Source organism: Electrophorus electricus, chromosome 26 (assembly GCF_041902795.1).
Source record: "Electrophorus electricus isolate QZ-2024a chromosome 26, ASM4190279v1, whole genome shotgun sequence".
Classification (NCBI taxonomy): Eukaryota; Metazoa; Chordata; class Actinopteri; order Gymnotiformes; family Gymnotidae; genus Electrophorus; species Electrophorus electricus.
Window position 1 is genome coordinate 2,867,501 of NC_137522.1, and position 15,000 is coordinate 2,882,500.

Consider the following 15,000-nt stretch of genomic DNA (forward strand, 5'->3'; position numbering starts at 1 on the left):
CTCCCTTGACTTTGTGCAACATTTAATGACATTTAAACACACAATTCAATGGTGGCACTCGCACGTAACATCAACACACTTAACGTTAATGATTAACATGGACTAGGCAAACACAAACCTAGATACAAACATACGCTAACAAACAATGACCGACCCTGCAGGCGGCGGGCCATACCACGTGACTATTACAGTAATAGAGTACACCTGTACTATACAGTAATGGAGTACACCTGTGCTATACAGTAACAGAGTGCACCTGTGCTATACAGTAATAGAGTGCATCTGTGCTATACAGTAATAGAGAGTGCACCTGTGCAATTCAGCAATAAGGTTACACCAGTATACCTGTACTATACAGTAATGGACAGTAAACCTGTACTATACAGTAATAGAGTGCACCTGCACTATACAGTAATAGAGAGTACACCTGTACACCTGCACGATACAGTAATATAGTGCACCTGTGCTATACAGTAATAGAGAGTGCACCTGTGCAATTCAGCAATAAGGTTATACCAGTATACCTGTACTATACAGTAATGGACAGTAAACATGTACTATACAGTAATAGAGAGTGCATCTGTACTATACAGTAACAGAGCACACCTGTAAAACTGTACAGTACAGTACCAGAGAGTACACTTGTACTATACAGTAATAGAGACTATACCTGTACACTTGTACTATACAGTAATAGAGAGTACACCTGTACTGTACAGTAATGGCTTACTGCAGAGGGTTGTTCCCGGGCCTGACTCTTCTGACTGTGCAAACTGCCAATCTCAGTCTGAGAACTGGAATGAGACATGCCTTCAAAGAATGGCCTGGAGAAAATCACACACACACACACACACACGCACACATACACGCACACATACACACACACATACACGCACACATACACGCACACATACACACACACATACACACACACATACACACACACATACACACACACATACACACACACATACACACACACATACACACACACACACACACACACACACACACACATACATACACACACACACACACACACACACATTTTTTTTAATGTATAGAAAAAATATTGCCCTGTTGCTATGAGTACAGTAGGTCTATGTCAGGATTATGGATCCCTGCGGCCTCTTACTTGAGTTTGGGTTTGGGAGTGCTGAGGACACTCTCACTGTCTTCCATCTCAGGTCCACTGTCACTTGGGTTATACACTTCCAGACTGTCGTACAGCAAATCCAGATCCTCCTCCACTTCTTGCGTCTGATCCACCGGATCCGAGTCGAGAACCTGAACCGCAACCACAAACACACCATCTTATACCTCTCTTACCTCTAATATAGCTTCATTGAGGTGTTATCCGAAAGGCCCGGTGAAAGGGCACAGCACTGGGGTGATAAATAAAGCAACATCTGTAATATTTTCTGAAAAAATAAAAAGGTTTCTTCAGATTCTACTCTGAATTGGCAAACAGAAGCATTCCAGAATGATCAATCATTCAACACAGCCAATCGCTGTCAAATGTTGTGTTTGCTACAGCATTAAGATAGGGGGCGTGCACTACCTAATGTGGGCGGGGTTTGGTGGAGATACTGCCCCGCCTCCAGCCTCTACTGCGAATGTTGTGAGTCCAATTGTCATCTACTGCACAAGTGCACCTAAGAGGGCAGCTCCTATGTCGGCCATCTTGGTGACCTCAAAATTCACAATTGGAGTTGATGTGACGTACCGGTCCATTGTACAGAGTCAATGGCATCACCTCAGTCCCTGCTCTCACAGAGAAGACCATGGGAATATCTAAAATGATGTATTCAGAATTTAAAATTCCCTCCCTAAAGCAGCGGGCCTTGTCTCGGGAATTCGAGAGACTTAAGCAGCAGGAGGAAGAGGAAAAGAGAAGGAGAGAGGGAGGGATGGAGAGAGATGATGAAAGAGTGAGAAAGAAAGATGGAGAAAAGGAGCGGGAAGGATTTACTTGTAGTAGTCCTAACGGTGAGGACACCACACACTCACGTTTTTCGGTACTTCTCTGTCACAAAAACATTCATGTGGGCATGCAAACAAACACATTTGTGCATGTGAATGCATGCACACAGAAGTGCCGTCATCACAAAAACTATAGTGCACTGAGTGGTACCAGCATGCAGGCTATACACACACCCCTCATACACACACCCTTCAAACACACACACCCCGCATACACACACATCTTACATACACACCGCTCCTACACACACACACACACACACACCCCTCATATACACACATCATACACAAATATACACACACACATACACACACCACTCATACAAAAAACACACCTCATACACTTACATACACACCCCTCATACACACACACACACACATATATACACATAAAACACCCCTCATCACACACACACACACACAATCATACACACATATATACACATAAAACACCCCTCATCACACACCCTGCAAATACACACATCTTACTCATACACACATACATCATACACACACATATACACCCCTTGTACACTTACACATCATACACACATATATACACATAAAACACCCCTCTTACACACACAAGCTGCATATACACACAACTTACACAGACACCCTTCAAATATACACACATTATACACACATATACACACACCTCATACACACAAAACTCACCTCATACACACAACCCTCATACACATAAAACACACCTCATATACCTCATTTACATACACACACACCCCCCATACACATAAAACACACCTTGTATTAATAAATGTATCATTTATTCTCGCCGAGTCTTCATATCATTCAGATTGTGGTTTTGTTGTTTAAATCCTTCAGGGATTAAATCATTAATGTTGCTTTATTTAGGTAAAAATTAAAGTTTGTTAGTCTGATTTGGAATTGAATCCATGAGACTGATAGAATGAGACATTTAATGAAACTGATTAATAATTGATGCCTAGTAAATCTATGTATTATAAAGCATTAGTAGGTGAAACCCATACAGAAGGTGTTCCAACTCTGAGACCCAGACAAGCATCTCAGAGATGAGAAGAAATCACAGCTCCGTGGGGAAACACTAAAGCCCCAGGGGACCTGAATCACAGCTCGGTGGGGTAACGCTGAAGCCCCAAAGGACCTGAATCACAGCTTGGTCGGGAAACACTAAAGCCCCAGGGGACCTGAATCACAGCTCAGTGGGGTAACGCTGAAGCCCCAGGGGACCTGAATCACAGCTTGGTTGGGAAACACTAAAGCCCCAGGGGACCTGAATCACAGCTCGGTGGGGTAACGCTGAAGCCCCAGGGGACCTGAATCACAGCTTGGTGGGGTAACGCTGAAGCCCCAGGGGTCCTGAATTTGTGTTTTCTTTTGTAATTAGGTTAATCATACACTTCTGGGCAAAGTCTCTCTCTCTCTCTCTCTCTATATATATATATATATATATATATATACATACACACACACACACACACATATATAAAGTATTAGGCAATATTAGGATACAGTTAAACATGTCAATATATCACACTACACCAACAAGTTGAGCTTCCAGAATGAATTTTATTATTGTTATCGGTGCGGTGTTGTCATGGCACCAAAAACCATAGTCTTTATTAAGGATGCGAGTAAGAATGCTTTTTACGCGTGTGAGTGAGAATGATGTTTAATAGAGTGAGTGAGTCTGGTGTTTATTAATGGTGAGAATGGTGTTTATTAAAGGTGTGAGTTAGTGTGGTGTTTATTAAGGGTGTGAGTGAGTGTGGTGTTCATTAAGGGTGTGAGTGTGGTGTTTATTATGCGTGTACATGTGGTGTTTATTAAGGATGTCAGTGTGAGTGGTGTTTAAGGGTGTGAGTTAGTATGCTGTTAATTAAGGGTGTCAGAGAGTTTTATGTTTATTAAGGGTGTGAGTGCGTGTGGTGTTTATTAAGGGTATCAGTGTGAGTAGTGTTTATTAAGGGCGTGAGTGAGTGTGGTGTTTATTAAGGATCCAGAGTCATATAGCTTGCAAGCGGCAGCGACAGGAGACCACATGCTGCAAATTAATCAGCAGTCGTTAAGTGTGATCGCCTACAGGTGCTCACACCCTTAGATAAGGGCTTTGGGAAGTCTGCGCTTTGGTAAGTGTTGGTGTTTGCAACACTAGTTTTATTGCTGGTAAATGGTGCCCATGAGAGTGACTTTCTCTTTCTGCCTTTTCTGTGGGGGATTGTTGTCTGAAAGGTTTCTCCTCTACTATCTTCCTTTGTCTCTATTCCAGTTTTGGTCTCAGAGGAAGGGTGTGTCTGATCCACCGTGACCAGCCTTGATTCCCTACCATCCTGTAGGTCCCTGGCCCGACTCGACTGTGTCTGGTGAGCCGAGGGACCTTTAACCCCCCACCTGTTTTTTGAGGAGAAACAGCTGTGCCTGTAAACTTGTTCTGCCTGGTTAGGCTGACTTTCTCCATGGTCTACGTTTACTGTATCTCTTAAGCAGAAAGCCACAAGTGGTTCTACAGGGAAGTGGCTTAAGCCTATGCACTGGTCTCCCACATCCCTGGTTCAAACCGTGGACCAACGTTCTTTTATTTTATTTTCCTATTCTCCCTCATAGTCCTCTGTCTGCATTTGGGTGTAACCCTGGTGGCTTTCCACTACACACCTTACAAATGTAGCAACAAGCTTATGGGGAGCACTCACCCCTTTTTGCCTCATTCCCTCTGACACTCCATTACACAGCTGGTTGTCAGAGAAACAATATCAGAATATATGAGTAGAGCTCAAACCCAATCAAACAAGATACTAGTTAAAGGCAGTGTGCAGGCACCAGCTGTACTTTCCTGAAAAGGGCTAAAATAAAGCAGACAGAAAAGAACCAAAACATAAACCAAAACTGGAGTAAACATAGGGTAGACCAACCGGCATCACAAAGACATGCACAAGGAACTGAGAACAAGGATGAGACAAATACACAGACAAATGAACAGAAACAAGAAACACTTGATTACAATTAAGAGAAAGGAAACAAGCACAGAACCGCTGATCAGCACACTGTGGACAGTGATACCAACGAGGGCGATCAATGTCCATCCACCAAGGACAGGACAGCATGGCGTGTACATTGACAGGTAAGTCCGAGAAACACTTCAAATAGATCCACATAATTAGAAGCTGGAAGAACAGACCACAAGCCTGGGTGGAGACAGAAACAAAGCCACATGGCACTGGTGTCATGGTAACCACAATGCCAGAGCATGCTCAACCAATGAGCATCCAGTCCAATATGTATACATGAGCATGAGCCACCCCTGAGCAGTGCTGCAGGGCAGCAATCTGCTAGCAGGCTGGTCCCGTTGCACCAGCCACATGGCCCCTGTGACACCCATGTGACTCGGTCATCATCTAAACACAGTACTGGAGGATGCCAGCACAGGATAGGCTGGTGAAAAAAACCCAAACTAAACAACAAAAAACTAACAACAGACCGCTAACCAATGTCCTAGGTGTGTGAGGCTACAATACAGAAACACAACACACTCCGTGCTAATATAAACGCTTATTACTGCAATCTGTCTTCTGTTTTCCTCACACAATCCTCTTATTAGCTCATATTCTAATAATGTGCGGAGAATCCATATCTTTGATAGGATCTTTAAAACACAATCCTCTTATTAGCTCATATTCTAATAATGTGCGGAGAATCCATATCTTTGATAGGATCTTTAAAACACAATCCTCTTATTAGATCATATTCTAATGTGTAGAGAATCCATATCTTTGATATGATACTTAAAACTGAGGGTGGTTTTATTTGCTATTCACAGTAATAATATCTTTACAAAAGGCCCAGAGCATGCCTGCTTCTGCAAATTCCTGCATTCTGTCATATCACCTGATTCCTTATCTCACTACAACACCCAGCAGGCAGTTCATCACCCAACCCAGCACTCAGATTGTCATCACCAGAATATCGACCTCGCCTGTGTACTTGGTTATTTAAGCCTGTCTCAGACATTAGGATACTGTGAAGTATTTTGGATTACCTTTCTGTGTACTGAACCCTGACTTTGTATATCTCGTTTCTGATTTCTGCCCGCCCCTGTTGGATTCTTTTGCCTGGATTTTGGATAGTCCTTCTGGTTTTTTGATTTGGACTGTTTTCTCCACATTCAAGCTACTCCATTCCTTGAGTTTTGTGATCTGTTCCATTACGTGGTCTGGCAATAAAACCATATCATTTATCTGCAAGCGTCTGAATTTTGACAAGCCCGTTACACATTCTGATCACTCACCTCATCTGATACTTTGAACCTCTTCAAGAGGGCAACAAACTTCTGCTTGAAATTAGGTTGCTGGAGAAGAAAAAAAAAACACTTCAGTATATATTAACAGAAAACACTTCTTCAGTATAGTTACAACTGAAAATATTTCAGTATTGTTACAACTGAAAACACTTCAGCATAGTTACAACTGAAATAGCTTTCACAGTTCACAAGAGCTGCAATGATCAAAAAATAATTAGGATAACTGTAAATAATTAAACTACAGTGCTATTTATTCAGCACTGTGCAATTTGATCAAGAATGCAATACTGTGATGATATTACAAAATACTGCAATGGCAATATGTCTTGCAATGTATTAACATGTATTAACCCTTGATGTGACATGATTACAGACTGGTCTGCATCATTTATGGTAATGGATGATGTGAGTCATCAAAACACAGAACACTGTCTGGTCAGCATACTCACAGTGAAAAATCAAACTGATGGTTTATTAAAGGGCTTTAACGAAGCCAATTTAACGAAGCATCTGGTGACACAAGGGATACACTTCAAACCAGTGGGATGCACTGAGTTCAGCAGATTGTGTGACACCATGACGATGGAGAGTCTAATTATGTACCGATGGACTGTTTTTTTTTAGCAGTTTTCATGTCTGTTTCAGATATTTTAAAAATAAATTCTGAAATATAGTTTTGCATATTGTAATGTTTGGGTTGATCTGAACAAGTTTTCATACGTTTTCATAAGGTTTCACATTTTTACATTTTCTTGTTTTCATATGTATGGCCCAAAAGAAATGATCTTACACCAGATTTAAGAGAATAGTAAACTTAAAACAGACTAATAGATTATCCACTTTGGGGTAATCCTTTTTACAAACAGCTAAGCAGGTCAACTAAACATTAAACATGAACAATTTTAATATAGTCTAAGGTTTCTGGTTCAAGCTCCACAACTGCCAGGTTTCTACTGTTGGGCCCCTGAGCAAGGCCCATAATCTTTAATTGCTCAACTTGTATTCAGTCATAATTGTGAGGCACTTTGGATAAAAGTGTCAGCTAAAAGCCATAAATATAATATAAATAATTTAGTTTCTTTTGGTTTTGCCCCTAGTTAGTTCTATTACTTACCAGTTATTGTAATCACCTGTATTTTGTTAGCACTCATTAGACTGCATTTAAACCCCGTGTTTGCGTTCTGTCTTTGCGAAGTCTCGTCGGCTCGTTTGGTACATTTCTGAGCTGTTGCATATCTTTGTCTGGTATTCTGGTTTGTTTGATCTCTGTCTGTTTTTGGATCTCCCTGTGTGCTCATTCCCTCTCTCTTTTGGTTGCTTAGTGGACTGATTTCTGGATTACGACCTTGGCTTGTGTACTTTGGATTCTGATTGTGGACTTAGTGTGTTCTCTAATAAAGCTGCAGTCGTCTTACTGCGAGTGACTTCTTCTCTGTACGTGCTCAGAACATCACATTTAGAAACCATTAAGGTTTCTAAGATCCAAGAAAGGGTCTCAAACATGAAGAGCTGGACAGCTCCAGGCCATGACATGGGCCATGCCTACTGGCTACAGAAGCTGATTGCTCTCCATGAGCACCTGGCAGCACACATTAACCAGCTGCTAACGGATGGAACCCACCCTGAATGGTTAACTGAAGTCTGAATACTCTTGATCCTGAAGGACCCCCAGAAAGTGGCAGTGCCATCCAACTACCGGCCAATAACCTGGCTCTGCACAACATGGAAGATCCTGTCAGACATCACTGCGGTTAAGTTGAGTAGTCACATGACTCAGCCACATGAGCGCGGCCCTTTAAGGCTTTGGCAAGAACACCAGAGGAGCCAAGCACCAGCTTGGTGGTTAAAACAGTCACTTGAGACTAAGACCAGACAGACCAACCTGTGCACTGCCTGAACTGACTATAAGAAACCATATAATTCAGTGTCTCACACATGGATCCTGGAATGCTTGAGGCTGTATAACATCAACAGGACTATAAGAGCCTTTATCAAGAACTCAATGGGGCTGTGAAAGATGACCTTAGAGGCCAACTTCAGCCCAATAACACGAGTCACCATCAAGTGTGGGATTTACCAAGGTCATGCCCTGTCCCCACTGCTGTTCTGCACAGGCCTGAACCTCCTCAGTGAAATCATCACCAAGAGTGGCTTCAGATACCGGATACAGAATGGAGCAACCGTCAGCCACCTACTCTAAATGGATGACCAAGCTGTATGTCAGGAGTGATTGCCATAACCAAGAGGCTGGCATAGTGTATAGAAACATCTGTGCTGGAAGTTCCAAAGTCTCAGTGGGATTCATCTCCTAAGATCATGTGGGACTTGCAGAGACAAACAGACAAAATGGTAATGGCTAACCAACCGGACACAGTGGTGATGGACAAACAGCAGAAGAGGGCCATAGTGATAGATCTGGCAATCTCGAGCGATAACAATATGTTTGGCTATTAGTTCCCGATTTATGGTAAGACCTGATAAAGAACAGAACTCCTGTACATCTTACCGTTTACCTGCAATTACGTTGCTGCTCTATTCTGAATGTAATGTTGCACACAGTGATGTGTTTCTGCACATCATCGCATACTAAACTCTCTGCAACATGATGCGAATATGTAAATGTTTTGAGAGGTGTTCTGCATCGCTCTATTCTGTTATTACACACCCTTGTCATTGAGGTGGTCCGGATCATTTTCCTCCGTGATTTCTTTGGCTTTCGTTGCACATCATCGTCCTCATCATACAGGTCCTGTAACAAGGTTTTGTGCTAGTCAGCAACTTTACATTTCAAGGCATAAAATGAAGAAGTGATGTAACTAAACCTGTAAGCTTTATTTTTTATATTTGTGATTTTTGAATAGACATCCAATCCTGTAGCTAAAGTTGCTACAAGCCCAGAAGGCCAAAGGTGGACAAAGTAGTTCTCACCCTGATCCTAACCCTAACCCTGACCCTAACCCTAAACCTGACCCTAACCCTGACCCTGAACAGAAGGCTATGAGTTTGGAGAAGCAGGTCTGACTCTAACCCTAACCCTAACTCTAACCTTAACCCTGACCAGAAGCAGATCTGACCTGGCCCTGAGCTGCATCATCACTGGCCTCCTGCTCTGATGAGTAGCTGTCATCATCATCCTCAGAATAATTATCCATATCTGGAGATCGATCTGGAAAGGAGAGAAGTAAAACACAAACAGAGATGGATTATATTACTTGCAGTAATACTGTTGTTAACATTTTACAGCTGTCCTGAACAAAGTGTGGGAAAGCTTTGTCCTGGCCTGTGCGCTGACCACCACTGAGTGAACGTTGGGAAGGCGAGCTCTCAGAGAGACGTCTGTGGTGCCATAATGTACTCCTACAGTAAATGCTCCACTGGGCTCACTTGTTTACTTAATGAAGAGCTTACTACAAAGCCATTTTAGCTCAGTACTAATGGACACCAAGGCGCAACTGTACCAAGCTGCAAGTTTCCTGTCTGTGGTTTCAGTGTTATTTGAGTATCTTTTGTACCCATCTACCAAACTTTCTGCTATGAAAGTACTGGATATCCACAAAAGGAGACATAAAACTAAGTTTCAGGTGGAATAGTATCACTTTCGAGGTATTATTTCTTTGCTGTTCTTTCTGTGTAGTTGTTTCAATGCCAGAGCTCACCCGAAGCCTTGGCCTTTACCCCTGGGTGACTACTGCTGTCTTCAGAGTCGATGGGCTGACTGGATAAAGAGTAGACACTCAGCTCTGCTGCACGAACTGGGGCTTCCTTCACGTTGCTATGGAGACCTAGAATCTGCCCTCCGTCTGTTGGGTGCTGCATCACCTAGTGAGACAGAAATGTAATATAAATGTCAAGTGCACACACACACACACATAAAGAGAGACAGAGCGAGAGAGAGAGAGCGCACCAAGAAGCCATCTTGGAACTGTCTTGCTTTAGAGAATTACATTTTCATTCCCTTTCACTGTTGCCAAACTCTTCACAAATCTTTCTTGCCTTGCGTTCTTTAATCTCATGTCAGTACTGCATTCTGTTTGCCATCAGCTATGGAGGAGCAGATCACATTGCGCTGCCATTCTGATCCTCCTGTCCCAAGCATAAGCAGCCCTTTGATCTCCTAGTCAGCTGTCTGTGGAACATGACATTCCACTCTGTCTGTGGAACATGACATCCCACTCTGTCTGGGGAACATGACATCCCACTCTGTCTGGGGAACATGACATCCCACTCTGTCTGGGGAACATGACATCCCACTCTGTCTGGGGAACATGACATCCCACTCTGTCTGGGGAACATGACATCCCACTCTGTCTGGGGAACATGACATCCCACTCTGTCTGGGGAACATGACATCCCACTCTGTCTGGGGAACATGACATCCCACTCTGTCTGGGGAACATGACATCCCACTCTGTCTGGGGAACATGACATCCCACTCTGTCTGGGGAACATGACATCCCACTCTGTCTGAGGAACATGACATCCCACTCTGTCTGGGGAACATGACATCCCACTCTGTCTGGGGAACATGACATCCCACTCTGTCTGGGGAACATGACATCCCACTCTGTCTGGGGAACATGACATCCCTCGCTGTCTGGGGAACATGACATCCCTCTCTGTCTGGGGAACATGACATCCCTCTCTGTCTGGGGAACATGACATCCCACTCTGTCTGGGGAACATGACATCCCACTCTGTCTGGGGAACATGACATCCCACTCTGTCTGGGGAACATGACATCCCACTCTGTCTGGGGAACATGACATCCCACTCTGTCTGGGGAACATGACATTCTACTCTGTCTGAGGAACATGACCTACCACTCTGTCTGAGGAACATGACATTCCACTCTGTCTGAGGAACACGACATGCACTCTGTCATTCCGATTGGAACGCTGGCAGAGCTCAGAGCTTGTGGGGGGCGCAGCTCGTGTGACTAATCGCAGGTATTTGAAGAAACCTTAGGAGTCTTCAAAGATGGTGCCAGTTTGCCCATGTAATAGCATGCGCACAATTGACGTTGTGAGAAGAAATCAATACGAGGAGGCAAGAACACTTCCATACGTGATTAACCACAGCAGAAAAGTGCAGGAGTAATTCAAAAACATAAGAACATAAAAAAGAACATTCCTGTGGCTTTGTTTACATTTCCTTTCACAACTCTCAGAAAATACTCTTAATAGTTCAGTCTCTTAATAGCTGTTTGCTAAAGGCACTGCACTTATAGTCTAAATGATTTCTGATATTATGTGGTATGTTTTTTTTTAAGACACGGGTGCTACTGGGACAAACAATCAATGTAATAGGATACAGGGAAGCTTGTGTGTGTGTGTCTTCCTTCAACTGCGTTGTGTACAACAAGCTGTACATCTACAGCTCTGCTCAATTTCAGATTACCCTGAACATTTGCTGTGGAATGCCAGAGACTTGTCAAGACAACTTGTAAGGTGATTACGGCAATACTGCTGTGAACAGATGAACAGTGAATGCCTGTTCTTTCCTGCACAGACTGCACTGGCGCCTTTTATTCAATAACACTGTTGACAGACCATCAAACATTTGTATCATGTGTGAGATGATGAATATGAATGGAGGACATTTGTTATAGAAAGACAGATGATTTAGTATTGATTATAAGCCATGTAAAAACGTCTTTTTTATTTACTTAATCTTAAAGCTGTTATACGCTGCGATGTGATGCAAAAAAAGCAAAGAGAAGATGCAAATGCGGATATCGGAAATAAAGCAGCACGGAGATTCGACGTCTCATGCCAGAGCTGAAACTTTATAAGCAGCGCTTTCAGTTGTCGGTAACCCAGTCTGATTCACTGCAGCAGATGTTAACCCCACGTTTAGCTAAGCAGGGGACACACAACAGGGAGCCTGCGGACCCAGAGCAGCGACCAGCCACGGGTTTGACAGCGGACAGCGTCATCAATGTTGCTATGTTTACTCCATTACATTTACTTAAGGACCTTTCTGAACAAACTGTGCTTTTAAGAGTTGTTTTAAAAGCGGGTACTCAATACTCTTACTCAAGGTCAAAAATGTACTTTTACTTATGTAGCAAACTGCTTCAATGGGATTTTGGTCAGTGGACTGGGGTGACCACTGCAAAAGCTCAATCGGTGTGGTCAGTGAACCATTATGATGTGGATTTATAGTTTTGCTTTGGACCATTGTCCTTCCCGGAAGTCCAGTCACAGCCGAGCCTACTCTGACAGACGCTGATTTTGATTGAAATCCTCTGGTATTGCAGGGAGTCTATAATGTCATGTATCTTAACTAGATTCTCTTTAAATTGTCTCTGCCCATAGAACCCAAAGTTTCAATCATGTTTGATAAACAACAGGGGATTACTTCTGCTATTACTCCTACCAAGCCTTTCAAATAGTGGAGGAGACATATAGTGTTGTCCTGAGAGAAATGTGAACATATGTAATGAACTGCTGCAACTGTAAAAATGCAATCCAGTCTTTTTTATTAGAATTTCCTGAAGTATTCCTCAGGAAAACAAAATTATTTCAATAATTTAGCCATTTTAGAAAATATCAAGAAGGTTCTGCCGCACAGTGTATTATTTTAAGTCTGTTACAGTGTATTATTTTAGGTTTTTTAATCAATTAAGATGCACAGAATGAAAGAATTCAGGTTTTAAGTCTAAGGATCATTTGAATATTGGGAATACTTACAAAAACAGACAAAACAGAATAAGGAGAGAGTGTGTGGTTTCATTCCCACCTCTGCCATGTTGATGACTCCCACAGCCAGGGTCTTGTAGCCCAGAATAGTTCGGTTCTTATAGCGTTTCCTCCTCTGAAGCATAATCTGCAAGCGGTTAGCATCTCGCTTCAGGAAGTGTGGATACTGGAGAGAAATATTAGGAAAACACATCAGAAAGAAGAGTGATTTCACAGCACAGAACAGTACTTTTACAACTGTTGCAGAACATTACAGTACACTTTTCGGAACAACTGTAGCATATCTGGTCCCACAAGAATTCTCTTTCACACACTCACACATATACACACACACACACACACACACACACACACACACACACACACACACACACACACGTTTCCATGTATGTTCCTATTCTACCACCTCCATCAGCTTTGATATTTGAACAAATGCACAATATTGTGATTAACAATCCAAATCTTACACAACGATCAGTTCTAGGAATTGCGCATTAAACGGCACTCTGTCTGTTAAACTGCGCTGTGTCTGTTAAACTGCACTGTGTCTGCTTTACATGCACTGTGTCTGTTAAACTCTGCTGCGTCTGCATTACCTGCACCGTATCTGTTAAATTGGGAAGCGTCTGTGTTACCTGCAGGGAGAACGTGAGCTCCAGGTCGGTCTCCATCAGGCCGCTGGGAGGGAGAATGTACTCGTTGGATCTCAGGATGCGCTTAGAGCCCTGACGACACAAGACATTCTTCTCAATCAAAAATCAGTTGATGCTTGTCACTCGTCATTTCATCATGTGATAGAAATTTCACTCAAAACAGGAAAGCAAAAGAAATCAACTAATAGTAACTGTCAGTGGGCAGCACTGTGCCTTCCTTGCTGAACAGGGGCAGTGGTTGCTCATTGGTTAAGGCACTTGTCTTGTAATGAGTAGGTTGCTACTGTTGGGTCCCTGAGCAAGGCCCTTAACCCTCAATTTGTACACAGTTATAATTGTAAGCCTTTTTGGATAAAAGCGTCAGCTAAATGCCGTAAACAGGGCAAAATATCTTAGATTCTTAAGAGTTCAGACTGATTGCAATAATAACATATGTCTTGTTCTCACACACAGACCTTTTTCCCACAGCTGCTGCACACCATCAGGTTTCCCTGCCTGTACACAAAATAGATAGATGAATGTGTCCTGAGTTATATGCCAGCATGTGGGTATTTGCACCCCGTTCAGGGGGCTCTTGGTGTCTCCAGCAGCAGAAACCCCAGTTACTTCAGCATCTGTCTCATTGCTGCGTAACACAGCGTACAGAGAGAAAACAGGCCCAGTGCCCAAATTGCCTGCATAAGGGTTATCTCTACCACCAGTACCTACGTACGTACGTACACACACACACACACACACACACACACACACACACACACACACACACACACACACACACACACACACACACACACACACACACACACAGCTGAATCAGGCAACGCAAGAGTGTTCCTTTCTGCTTCCAGTGGAAGACTCAAAATCAGGCAGTGTTTCTGTTTGACTTCCACAGAGATGGCCCATGTTTAACCCAACATGGGTCTTATGTTGGATTATTTTCAGACCAAAAAAGATAATCCGCCTCGTTCCCAGAATGGAGACATTTACATCAACATCCAGATCAGTGACCCGAGTCAGTCACGGTGTCACACTCTAAATGCATGTTCATCATCAGAGTCATTCAAAGGGAATGTAGTGGCCATTTTGCATGACGTTAAATGTGAGCTAGCACTTTCACAGATAGCACTTTTGGCTGGTAGCAAGCAAACGATGTTTCCTATCTCTCAGTTACTTGGAAGTCTTCCAGAAACACTGAAGCTCTTCAGAATCTCTTGTTCTACATTCGGATTTTTCATGCAGAGGGACAAAATAACACAGAGAGAAAAACTAAAAGTGTGAGAATAAGTGGAAAAAAGAGGATGAGCACAGTCACTGTGATGTGAGTGATTCTGCCAAAACAGAATCATGCGAGACATTTTGAGGAAGT

The 15,000-nt window shown here is 42.9% G+C and overlaps 1 protein-coding gene across 4 annotated transcripts in view; it reads right to left on the minus strand.

Moving 5' to 3' along the window:
- Positions 1–15,000, minus strand: part of si:ch211-126j24.1 (phosphofurin acidic cluster sorting protein 2) — a 55,835-nt gene that overhangs the window by 16,811 nt on the left and 24,024 nt on the right. For all 4 annotated transcript variants that reach the window (XM_035523309.2, XM_035523308.2, XM_081708228.1 and 1 more), the window contains 8 exons: positions 13,617–13,706; positions 13,022–13,147; positions 9,937–10,099; positions 9,355–9,446; positions 8,946–9,029; positions 6,269–6,328; positions 1,136–1,287; positions 731–824 (listed from right to left, as the gene is read on the minus strand). In XM_035523309.2, coding sequence (XP_035379202.1) covers positions 731–824; positions 1,136–1,287; positions 6,269–6,328; positions 8,946–9,029; positions 9,355–9,446; positions 9,937–10,099; positions 13,022–13,147; positions 13,617–13,706 — 861 coding nt within the window. The remainder of the gene's footprint in view (positions 1–730; positions 825–1,135; positions 1,288–6,268; positions 6,329–8,945; positions 9,030–9,354; positions 9,447–9,936; positions 10,100–13,021; positions 13,148–13,616; positions 13,707–15,000) is intronic.